Here is a 12,313-nt window from a genome sequence, read left to right on the forward strand (position 1 = left end):
GAAGGAGATCCCGATTACAGGTTACACAAAGATTATATACTGTTGGCAAAACATCCTGCCTGTGTGCCTCGGGGCACATAACCCAATAAACAGGCCTTCTCCTTATCTATCACCAGTCTCCTGCAGCCACTTTCCCCCTGCAAAAAAGCTGAATTAGCAGCTATTTCAGGCACCCCGGCTGGTTCCTGTCTCCGTTGTTTCCCTTATCTTGAAACTGTCCAGCTGTCCACTCTGAAGGATCCTCCTCCCTTGGTACGTGATGTGCTCGCTTCTAGTTAATGGCCGAGAGGAAACCCAAAATGGAGTCACATATGCTAACTCCGTTGATTTCCCCTGACAGTCCTTCCTTTTCTTATGTACGTCAGTAAACTATATCGGGGCAGAATAACCTCGATGCAAGATTAAAATTTGCCAGCAGCACATACTACAGCATTGTAGACATACAAAAAGTAATACAAAAAGAGAAACAGCCATAAGAAGGAGGTACAAAATACGCCTTCCCCAAGCCCCCAAGTCTGGCAGCCAGGAGGTGAGCCAGCTCCAGGCCTCATGGAATCCGGTACTGGTGTCGTCAAGGGTGACACGGTGAAGTGAGGTGGCCTGCTGCATAAGGCTGTGGATATCAGCTTCCACCCTGCGGTGTTGATTCACAAAGACACAACAGCTTGAGTTAACAAGAGCACAAACCCCCCCCGGTTTGCAAGGAGATAGTCTAAGGCTAAGGGGTTCTGCAGTGTGGGGCTGAGATAACTGAGTCACCTCCATTTGAAGGGTAGACAAGGCGTCTGCAGTGGCATTTGCCATTAATTCTAAGGCTGCAGAAATATTAACTGTAGCCTTTTCCAATTCACTCACCCCCACCCAGGGCAAAAACCAACGAACAAAGGAGTGAAAGCCTGTAGGCCGTTCAGAGAGAGGATTTGATGGGACATTTCCTCGGTTCCTCCATACCAGGTTCCCAATTTCCCCCTGGGCTAGGGCCTGGTGTACTGTAACAGCGGGTACTAAGGTGCGTGTACCACACCAACCTGCCGGGAGGACCTTATAAGCCGTGTGGTTGCACAACCAGAACCAGCCTGATCCCTCAGGGACCGGCCACGGCGCCCTGGAATACTTGGGGGGACTTGCCGCACCAGAGCTAATGCGGGTGGTATCACTGGACCCTACAAAGTTACCCACAAAAACTGTATTTTCGAAATTCTTAGGTCGTGACACACATAAAGCATAACTACCCTGGGCCACCATATCAACAGACCAAGTTTGGATTGTAACATTCCAGTTAAATGGAGTGTCTGTCCATAATCCCGCCAGGAGGGTTCGGTTGAGAGGGACAGGCTCCCTTACCAACGGGATTCCCTGACCTATGTACGTGGGGGTATGAATACAGAGCCAACACCGTGTTCGGTTAACCCCCTGTGCTATAGCATGGGTTAAATCCAGGAAGCTGTTGCCTTCCCATCTGTGTACCGAACTCAAAAATAGAGAGGGGATTCCACAGGCCTCCCATACCAGTATTTGCATCCTCCCGTGTACCACGCACAAACCAGGACAACAAATATAAGTCCAAGTAACAAGAAAACAAACAGTCCTGATTGAGTCTCGAGACCCCAATAGTTGAATCCAGCAGAACCCGTCCGTATTTGTGGGCCCACTGCGGAGAGACCGCTTGCGTTGTATGCTGTTTTAAGAGAAACTCAACTTCGTGGGGGACCCAGTCAAAGGGTAACCCAGAACAATAGGGCGTGACCGTTCCACCATAAGGGCTGCAGCGGCAATGGACCGCACACAGGAGACCAATCCCCGAATGACCGGGTCCTATTGTTCTGAATAGTAAACTATGAGGCATGGGCGATCCCCTAGGTACTGCAATAGGACACCACTGGCCGACTGGGGAATCAGTGTCAGGATAGTACTCGGATCAGGGACCACTTGGTGGGGGGGGTTATAACTATTTATCCCACGCAGATCTTGAACGAACCGATAAAATGGGCGCCCATATAGGCCCGGTTTTGGCTTTTTCAAAGGATAGGATAGGAGCATTAGAATCATAGAAGTATAGAATCATAGAATATCAGGGTTGGAAGGGACCTCAGGAGGTCATCTAGTCCAACCCCCTGCTCAAACAGGACCAATCCCCAATTAAATCATTCCAGCCAGGGCTTTGTCAAGCCTGACCTTAAAAACTTCTGAGGAACAAGATTCTACCACCTCCCTAGGCAACGCATTCCAGTGTTTCATCACCCTCCTAGTGAAAAGGTTTTTCCTAATATCCAACCTAAACCTCCCCCACTGCAACTTGAGACCATTACTCCTTGTCCTGTCATCTTCTACCACTGAGAATAGTCTAGAACCATCCTCTTTGTAGTGTTCGGCCCAAAACTGGACACAGTACTCCAGATGAGGCCTCACCAATGTCGAATAGAGGGGAACAATCACGTCCCTCGATCTGCTGGCTATGCCCCTACTTATACATCCCAAAATGCCATTGGCCTTCTTGTCAACAAGGGCACACTGCTGACTCATATCCAGCTTTTCGTCCACTGTCACCCCTAGGTCCTTTTCCGCAGAACTGCTGCCTAGCCATTCGGTCCCTAGTCTGTAGCGGTGCATTGGATTCTTCCATCCTAAGTGCAGGACCCTGCACTTATCCTTGTTGAACCTCATCAGATTCCTTTTGGCCCAATCCTCCAATTTGTCTAGGTCCCTCTGTATCCTATCCCTACCTGCCACCGTATCTACCACTCCTCCTAGTTTAGTATCATCCGCAAATTTGCTGAGAGTGCAATCCACACCATCCTCCAGATCATTTATGAAGATATTGAACAAAACCGGACCCAGGACCGACCCTTGGGGCACTCCGCTTGATACCAGCTGCCAACTAGACATGGAGCCATTGATCACTACCTGTTGAGCCCGACAATCTAGCCAACTTTCTACCCAGCTTATAGTGCATTCATCCAGCCCATACTTCTTTAACTTCCTGACAAGAATACTGTGGGAGACCTTGTCAAAAGCTTTGCTAAAGTCAAGAAACAATACATCTACTGCTTTCCCTTCATCCACAGAACCAGTAATCTCATCATAGAAGGCGATTAGATTAGTCAGGCATGACCTTCCCTTGGTGAATCCATGCTGACTGTTCCTGATCACTTTCCTCTCATCTACATGCTTCAGGATTGATTCCTTGAGGACCTGCTCCATGATTTTTCCGGGGACTGAGGTGAGGCTGACTGGCCTGTGGTTCCTAGGATCCTCCTTCTTCACTTTTTTAAAGATTGGCACTACATTAGCCTTTTTCCAGTCGTCCGGGACTTCCCCCGTTCGCCACGAGTTTTCAAAGATAATAGCCAATGCCTCTGCAATCACAGCCGCCAACTGCTTTAGCGCTCTCGGATGCAACGCATCCAGCCCTATGGACTTGTGCACGTCCAGCTTTTCTAAATAGTCCCTAACCACTTCTTTCTCCACTGAGGGCTGGTCACCTCCTCCCCATGCTGTGTTGCCCAGGGAAAGGAGAACTGCATGGAACCAAGACCTCCTGGCTTAAGTAGCTAGAGATAAGAAGGGAAATACCTTCCTCTGCCTCCTTCGGCAAGGGATATTGTTTTACAGAGGGAGGCGGCCCATCCCTTACCTGCAGACTGACTGGAGTGGCTGATTTAAGGAGGCCCACGTCGGTGGAACTCATGCTCCACAAATTGGGTGGGAATCTGGACAATTCTGTGGGGAGATTGGGAATCGGGGTAACCGAAGCCATAAGAGAAGCAACCGCCAAGTCCGGGATGGACATGTGAAGCCCCTCAGGGGCACAAAATATGTGGGCTCCCAGCTTGCTAAGCATATCCCACCCAAGGTTAGCGGGGCCTTCTGGCATAACAACAAATCTGTGTGACAACTTTAAAGAACCCAGCTCCACAGGGACGGACGGGGCAGGATAGCGGAGCCGGCCACGGGTCGCCCTCAATATCCTGCACCCAGATCTTGGTATTAAAAAGAGAGCCCGGAACAAAAGTTAAAGTGGAAAGGGTGGCTCTGGTATCCACCAAAAAGGGTACAAACCGTTCCCCAATTTACAAGTAAATATGCGACTGCAATCGAAGATTCCATTCCAACTCTCCCACGGCTTCCAAAATCTCTGCCTCTAGTCACTGGGGATTAGCGAAGTCCTGGGGAGCGTTAGGGGGAAAGGAGGAACCGGTCGCCGGCTGATTCTCCCAAGGAGCCCCTCGTGCAAGCAGGGGGTATTCCCTCTTCCAGTGCCCCGGTTGCTTACAATAATTACAGTTCCCGTTCCTTGTCCCACCACAGCCTCCTCCACATCCTGTCCCACATCCGCATCACCTCCCCCTTGTATTCCCGTGTCCCTGTCAGTGCTGCATCCCGGCTGCCAACATACTTACTTCCTCTCCTTTTGCTTACGTTTTTCCTTAGCTTTCTCCTTGCCCCTACCATTAAATACAAAAGTGGCCAGGTGAACTACTTCGCTTAGGGCTTTCCCTGGCCAATCGGGAACATGTTTAGTTAAATACTTCTTTATGTCCGGTGCCGCTTGATCGACAAAGTAAGAGACCATCATCATGCGGCTAACCTCGGCTTCTGGCTCCACCCCTCCCCCATACATTCTAACCTGCTTAAACAAGCGGGCCAAACATGCAGACGGATGCTCGTTTAGGTCTTGCTGGCACTCTCTAATTTGTGACCAATTTGCCGTCTTATTACCCACCCTACGGATGCTCTCCAGGAGCCCTTCCCGGGCAGCTGAGAGGCTGGCCCGGCCATTGAGGTCGTTAGGATCCCAACTTGGATCGGCTTCGGGCCAAGGGGTGCGATTCTCAGCATCCCCCGCTCAACGCCGATTGGCGTCTAAAATAGAGTACTTCTCGTCAGGGGTAAATAGGGTTTGCAAAATAGCCTGGACGTCTGCCCAGTTAGGGTTAAATGCCGTAAGGACTGAACGGATAGTCTGTAGGACTCTTTCCGGATCGTCGCGCAACCTCGGCATCTGTGACTGCCAGGTGACCAGGTCCCCAGGCCCAAAAGGGCGGTGGACCGTGACCATAGTGACACGGTCATTGCTCGTCGCAATGGGTTGTTGTATCGGGTGCTTGAAGCGCAACTGGGGGTAGGGTTAGAGACGGGTATAGAGGGGCAACAGGAGGAGGAGTAGCGGGAAGAGACGGAGGAGGGAAAGCAGCATAGGGCGGAGCGGAACCTGCAAGCGGCATGCAAACTTTAGATCTGGTACCAGAGCCCAAAGTCGAGGGGCGCCTCTTATCTCGGGCGTATGCCCAATTATCCCATACATACCAATAATCCATTTCAGCTGGATGCTTGTCCTCCAGCTGTTGTCTAAGGCAGGTTAATTCATCCTGTGCAAAAGTTCCGTCGGGTGGCCATCCAAAGGGCGTCTGAATAGTCAGCGCTGGCCACTAGACTTTATACAAAATTACAGTTCTCCTTTCACCTAACCCATGGGTGCCAGAAATATTTTTCCAATTCCCGAAAATCTCAGCCAAAGGGATTCCCCTGCTCACACTCTGCCCAGAGCCCATTCTAGGGCTACCAAAAAAACGCCTAAGGTGCCAGCCTATCGCCTAAACGACAGCCCACACACCCGTTCCTCCGAGTTCTCGAAGGTGAACTCACCCAGTGCCGGCTGGAGTTATCCGAGGGAAGGAGTGCGTCTTCGCTTACGAGGGCGAGCCTAGAGTCCCAAACTGTTACGAGTTATTCCAGTTAGGACATGTACAGTTCGTTTCTAGGCTGAGGCAACCAAATAAAGACAGACTGCAGAGTGTCTCACAGTTTGTAGGTTTATTACGCTCGAGCGTGGTACCATTCTCTTAAGCTGAACGGGACCCCAATTACAGGTTACACAAAGATTCTATACTGTTGGCAAAACATCCTGCCTGTGTGCCTTGGGGCGCATAACCTAACAAACAGGCCTTCTCCTTATCTATCACCAATCCCCTGCAGCCACCTTCCCCCTGCAAAAACGCTGAATTAGCAGCTATTTCAGGCATGTCGGCTGGTTCCTGTCTCCTTTGTTTCCCTTCTCTTGAAACTGTCCAGCTGTCCACCCTGAAGGATCCTTCCTTCCTTCCTTGGTACGTGGTGTGCTCGCTTCTAGTTAATGGCCGAAAGGAAACCCAAAATGGAGTCACATATGCTAACTAGGTTAATTTCCCCTAACAATTATGAACAGGAGGTTGCCAGGCACCTTTCCTACAACTTTCCTGTGACGAGATAACTGATTCTGTAGATGAAGGGAAAGCAGTGGACGTGGTGTTCCTTGGCTTTAGTAAAGCTTTTGACACGGTCTCCCACAGTATTCTTGTCAGCAAGTTAAAGAAGTATGGGCTGGACGAATGCACTAGAAGGTGGGTAGAAAATTGGCTAGATTGTCGGGCTCAACGGGTAGTGATCAATGGCTCCATGTCTAGTTGGCAGACGGTATCAAGCGTAGTGCCCCAAGGGTCGGTCCTCGGGCCGGTTTTCTTTAATATCTTCATTAATGATCTCCAGGATGGTGTGGACTGCACCCTCAGCAAGTTTGCAGACGACACTAAACTGGGAGGAGAGGTAGATACGCTGGAGGGTAGCGATAGGATACAGAGGGACCTAGACAAATTGGAGGATTGGGCCAAAAGAAATCTGATGAGGTTCAACAAGGACAAGTGCAGAGTCCTGCACTTAGGACGGAACAATGCAATGCACTGCTACAGACTAGGGACCGAATGGCTAGGCAGCAGTTCTGCAGAAAAGGACCTAGGGGTTACAGTGGACGAGAAGCTGGATATGAGTCAACAGTGTGCCCTTGTAGCCAAGAAGGCCAATGCCATTTTGGGATGAATAAGTAGGGGCATTGCCAGCAGATCGAGGGACGTGATCGTTCCCCTCTATTCAACGTTGGTGAGGCCTCATCTGGAGTACTGTGTCCAGTTTTGGGCTCCACACTACAAGAAGGATGTGGAAATATTGGAGAGTGTCCAGCGGAGGGCAAGAGAAATGATTAGGGGACTGGAACACATGACTTACGAGGAGAGGCTGAGGGAACTGGGATTATTTAGTCTACAGAAGAGAAGAATGAGGGGAGATTTGATAGCTGTTTTCAACTCCCTGAAAGGTGGTTCCAAAGAGGATGGATCTAGACTATTCTCAGTGGTAGCGATGACAGGACAAGGAGTAATGGTCTCAAGTTGCAGTGGGGGAGGTTTAGGTTGGATATTAGAAAAACTTTTTCACTACAAGGGCGGTGAAACACTGGAATGCGTTACCTAGGGAGGTGGTGGAATCTCCTTCCTTAGAAGTTTTTAAGGTCAGGCTTGACAAAGCCCTGGATGGGACGATTTAATTGGGGATCGGTCCTGCTTTGAGCAGGGGGTTGGACTAGATGACTTCCTGAGGTCCCTTCCAACCCTCATATTCTAGAATTCTAGAATTCTACCATATTCTAAAGGCCACTGTCCTCCGATCCCACTGAGGAGTACCAAAAGAAACTACACCAACTGCTCAAGAAACTCCCTGCTACAGTACGGGAACAAATCTACACAGACCCTCCCCTAGAGCCCCGACCAGGGGTATTCTATCTGCTACCCAAGATCCATAAACCTGGAAATCCTGGACACCCCATCATCTCAGGCATCGGCACTCTTACAGCAGGATTATCTGGCGATGTGGACTCTCTCCTCACACCCTATGCTACCAGCACTCCCAGCTATCTTCGAGACACCACCAACTTCCTGAGGAAACTACAACGTATTGGTGATCTTCCTGAAAACACCATCCTGGCCACCATGGATGTAGAAGCTCTTTACACCAATATTCCACATGAGGATGGGCTACAAGTTGTCAGGAACATTATCCCTGATGAGGCCACGGCACACCTGGTGGCTGAGCTTTCTGACTTTGTCCTCACCCACAACCATTTCAGACCTGGGGACAATTTATACTTTCAAGTCAGCGGGACTGCTAGGGGTACCCGCATGGCCCCACAGCATGCCAACATCTTTATGGCTGACTTAGAACAACGCTTCCTCAGCTCTCGTCCCCTAGCGCCCCCTCCTCTATTTGCACTACATTGATGACATCTTCATCATATGGACCCATGGGAAGGAGGCCCTTGAAGAATTCCACCTGGATTTCAACAATTTCCACCCCAGCATCGACCTCAGCCTGGACCAGTCCACACAAGAGATCCTGGACACTATAGTGCAAATAAGTGATGGTCACATAAATACCACCCGATACTGGAAACCTACTGACCTCCATACTTACCTACATGCCTCAGCTCCTGAGGAAACAGACTGACAAAGCAAGATAGATACCCAGAAGTCACCTTCTACAGGACAGGCCCAACAAGGGAAATAACAGAACACCACTGGCCATCATGTACAGCCCCCAGCTAAAACCTCTCCAGCACATCATCAACGATCTACCACCTATCCTGGAAAAGCATTCCTCATTCTCACAGATCATGGGAGGCAGGCCAGTCCACCCTTACAGACAGCTCCCAATCTGAAGGAAATACTCACCAGCACCACACCACACCACAGAAACACTAACCCAGGAACCAATCCCTGCAATAAATCCCATTGCCAAATCTGTCCCCATATCTACTCTAGCAACACCATCATAGGACCTAACCATATCAGCCATGTCATCAGGGGCACATTCACGTGCACATCTACCAATGTGATGTATGCCATCATGGGCCAGCAATGCCCCTCTGCCACGTACATTGGCCAAACCGGACAGTCTCTATGTAAAAGAATAAATGGACACCAATACGACATCAGGAACGGTAACACACAAAAGCCAGTAGCAGAACATTTCAATCTCCCTGGACATTCAATAACAGATTTAAAAGTAGCCATCCTTCAACCAAAAAACTTCACACACAGACTTCAGAAAGAAACTCCAGAGCTACAATTCATTTGCAAACTTAAAACCAACAATTTGGGCCTGAATAGGGACTGGGAGTGGCTGGCTCACTACAAAAGCAATTTTCCCTCTCTTGGTATTGACCCCTCCTCATCAGTCATTGGAAGTGGACCACGTTCATCCTGTGTGGATTCTCCCATTTTTAATGGGGTATGATCTCTGTCTGAAACTTTTCCCACAGTCCAAGCACTTATAGAGTCACTCTCCTGTGTGGATTCTCTGATGTTTAACCAGTGCTGGTCTCCATGTGAAACTTTTCCCACAGTCCAAGCACTTATAGGGTCTCAATCCTGTGTGGATTCTCTGATGTTTAACCAGCGCTGATCTCTGTATGAAACTTTTCCCACAGTCCAAGCACTTGTGGGGTCTCTCTCCTGTGTGGATTGCCTTATGATAAACAAGCTCTGACCTTCGTATGAAACTTTTCCCACAGTCCAAGCACTTGTGGGGTCTCTCTCCTGTGTGGATTACCTGATGTTGAACAAGGTGTGACTTTCTTATGAAACTTTTCCCACAATCCAAGCATTTGTGGGGTCTCTCTCCTGTGTGGAATTCCTGATGTTGAACAAGGTGTGACCTCTGCATGAAACTTTTCCCACAGTCAAAGCACTTGTGGGGTCTCTCTCCTTTGTGGATTGCCTGATGTTTAACAAGGTGTGACCTCTGCATGAAACTTTTCCCAGAGTCAAAGCACTTGTGGGGTCTCTCTTCTGTGTGGACTGCCCGATGTTTTACAAGGTATGACCTCTGCTTGAAACTTTTCCCACAGTCAAAGCACTTGTGGGGTCTCTCTTCTGTGTGGACTGCCCGATGTTTTACAAGGTATGACCTCTGCTTGAAACTTTTCCCACAGTCCAAGCACTTGTAGGGTCTCTCTTCTGTGTGGACTGCCTGATGTTTAACAAGGTGTGACTTTCTTATGAAACTTTTCCCACAATCCAAACACTTGTGGGGTCTCTCTCCTGTGTGGATTGCCTGATGACGAACAAGGCGTGACCTTCGTATGAAACTTTTCCCACAGTCCAAGCACTTGTGGGGTCTCTCTTCTGTGTGGACTGCCCAATGTTTTACAAGGTCTGACCTCTCCTTGAAACTTTTCCCACAGTCAAAGCACTTGTGGGGTCTCTCTCCTGTGTGGATTCCCTGATGACAAATAAGGACTGATTTCCGCTTGAAACTTTTCCCACAGTCAAAGCACTTGTGGGGTCTCTCTCCTGTGTGGATTGCCTGATGATCAGCAAGATCTGACTTGCAAATGAAACTTTCCCCACAGTCCAAGCACTTGTGGGGTCTCTCTCCTGTGTGGACTGCCTGATGCTGAACAAGGCGTGATCTTCGTATGAAACTTTTCCCACAATCCAAGCACTTGTGGGGTCTCTCTCCTGTGTGGATTGCCTGATGTTGAATAAGGCGTGACCTTCGTATGAAACTTTTCCCACAGTCCAAGCACTTGTGGGGTCTCTCTCCTGTGTGGATTGCCTGATGATCAGCAAGATCTGACTTGCATATGAAACTTTTTCCACAGTCCAAGCACTTGTGGGGTCTCTCTCCTGTATGGATTTTCAGATGATAACCAAGGGCTGATCTCCAAGTGAAACTTTTCCCACAGTCCAAGCACTTGTGGGGTCTCTCTCCTGTGTGGATTGCCTGATGTTTAACAAGGGTTGACCGCTGTATGAAACTTTTCCCACAGTCCAAGCACTTATGGGTTCTCTCTCCTGTGTGGATTGCCTGATGATTAACAAGTGCCGACCTCCATGTGAAACTTTTCCCACAGTCCAAACATTTATGGGGTCTCTCTCCTGTGTGGCTTTTCTCATGTGAATTTAGAGCTGACTTTGAACTGAAACATTTCCCGCATTCAACGCATTGAATGGGCTTGTCTACAGTGTGGCTTCTCCCATGGTTATTAAGATCTTTGCGCTTATTGAAGGTTTCCCCACTGTCCAAGCATTGAAATGGTTTCTCTCCCGTATGGACTGTCTGATGTGTAACAAGTTGTGATCTCACAATGAATCCTTTCCCACACTCAAGGCAGTGCCAGGGTGTCTCTTCCTTGCGATTTGTCTGCTGCTCTCTGGGATTCTCGTCTCCTCCCCCACCGTTAAGAGATTCATCCACTTTCTTCCTGGGTTGGTTTATCAGAAGCCTCTCTGTCCTGTGCCAATTTCCCCAGGCTTCTCCCTGATTCCAGCAATGGGAAAAATTCCCTTCAGCTCTTCCCAAAAAGGTCCCCTGTGGTTCCACTTCCCCAGGAGCTGCCTCATGATGATTCCCCTCCTTCTTCTCACTCCCTCGCTCAGCACCTGCTGGGAAGGACACAATCCAGAACGAGTCATTGTGCTGGGGAGAAAGAGGAATAGCACTGAGGGAAAAGCCAACACAAAGACTGAGCAATTGGATTCTGCCTCCACATCCCACCCTAACACTTACAAGGAAGGAGAGACGGGAAGGGTGCAATGGCGTGAGCAATATCTGCTGACCATAGCCCTGCTCTCGGTGAGATGAAGAAGAACTGAGGGCGTTACTCACATCATATTTTGGGATTCTCAACTTTTTCCTTCATTCCCTAGATGGAATTTCTCTGTCAGGCCTCACCTGTGCTGGTGCATCTCCGAAGCCTTCTGTCCTTGAAATCCTGGAGATCGGACACCCACAGCTCTTCCCCTTGTTCCAGCCGGGCGATAAGCTCAGGTTTGGGAATGGGAAATCCTGTGCAGAAGGTGAAATGAGTCCAGATCAGGGTGCATGGAGCATTGGTGGAGGATGTGTCACAAAGGACGTTCCGTGAGTGGAACCTGTCCCTGTGCTCTGCTGGAGGAACGTGGAATCCAAGAGGATGGGAACAGGGTCACTGAGCCCCCTTGCACAGAGGACGTTGTCTGGGGAGGTGAGTTGAATTATTACTACACCCTCACTAGGCGTTCCCAGGATCTGTGCGCTCTGGGGGCCTTGCTGACTCACACACAGGTCTGCACTTAAGACCCTGCCTCTTTCTAAACCTGCAGAGCCCAGAGCCCTCCTCATGCCTGGAGCTATTCCCAAGGAGGGAGATGAACAGGGATTGTATGGGCAGTCAAGAAACAATACAGACAAGACAATGCGGATTTATGTCCCTTTGAAAGATGGAGGGGTGGGGATGGTTTAGCTTGTCCATTGGGTTTTGACTCCCATGTCCCAGTGGAGAGGGCATCGAAATGCATGTATTTCTCATATGGCAGCTGTGCATTACGGAAACCATTCGCCTCTGCTCGAACTGACCAGGGAAGAACCTGACCACATTAAGACATGCAGATCCCACAGCTTCTAATAACTGAGAGGACGGGAATCCCTTACCCAGTGAGGTCACGGTATCGTAGTTCTCCTGCAT

At 49.4% G+C, this 12,313-nt stretch overlaps 1 protein-coding gene across 1 annotated transcript in view; it reads right to left on the reverse strand.

The window, feature by feature from the left end:
* LOC144274150 (uncharacterized) overlaps positions 1-12,313 on the reverse strand; it is a 29,089-nt gene extending 16,776 nt beyond the window's left edge. The window contains exons 1-3 of the mRNA XM_077832794.1: positions 12,280-12,313; positions 11,542-11,655; positions 9,353-11,252 (exon numbers count right to left, since the gene is read on the reverse strand). Of these exons, the coding sequence (XP_077688920.1) occupies positions 9,353-11,252; positions 11,542-11,655; positions 12,280-12,313 (2,048 nt within the window). The remainder of the gene's footprint in view (positions 1-9,352; positions 11,253-11,541; positions 11,656-12,279) is intronic.

This window comes from Eretmochelys imbricata, chromosome 14 (genome assembly GCF_965152235.1).
Source record: "Eretmochelys imbricata isolate rEreImb1 chromosome 14, rEreImb1.hap1, whole genome shotgun sequence".
Lineage (NCBI taxonomy): Eukaryota > Metazoa > Chordata > Testudines > Cheloniidae > Eretmochelys > Eretmochelys imbricata.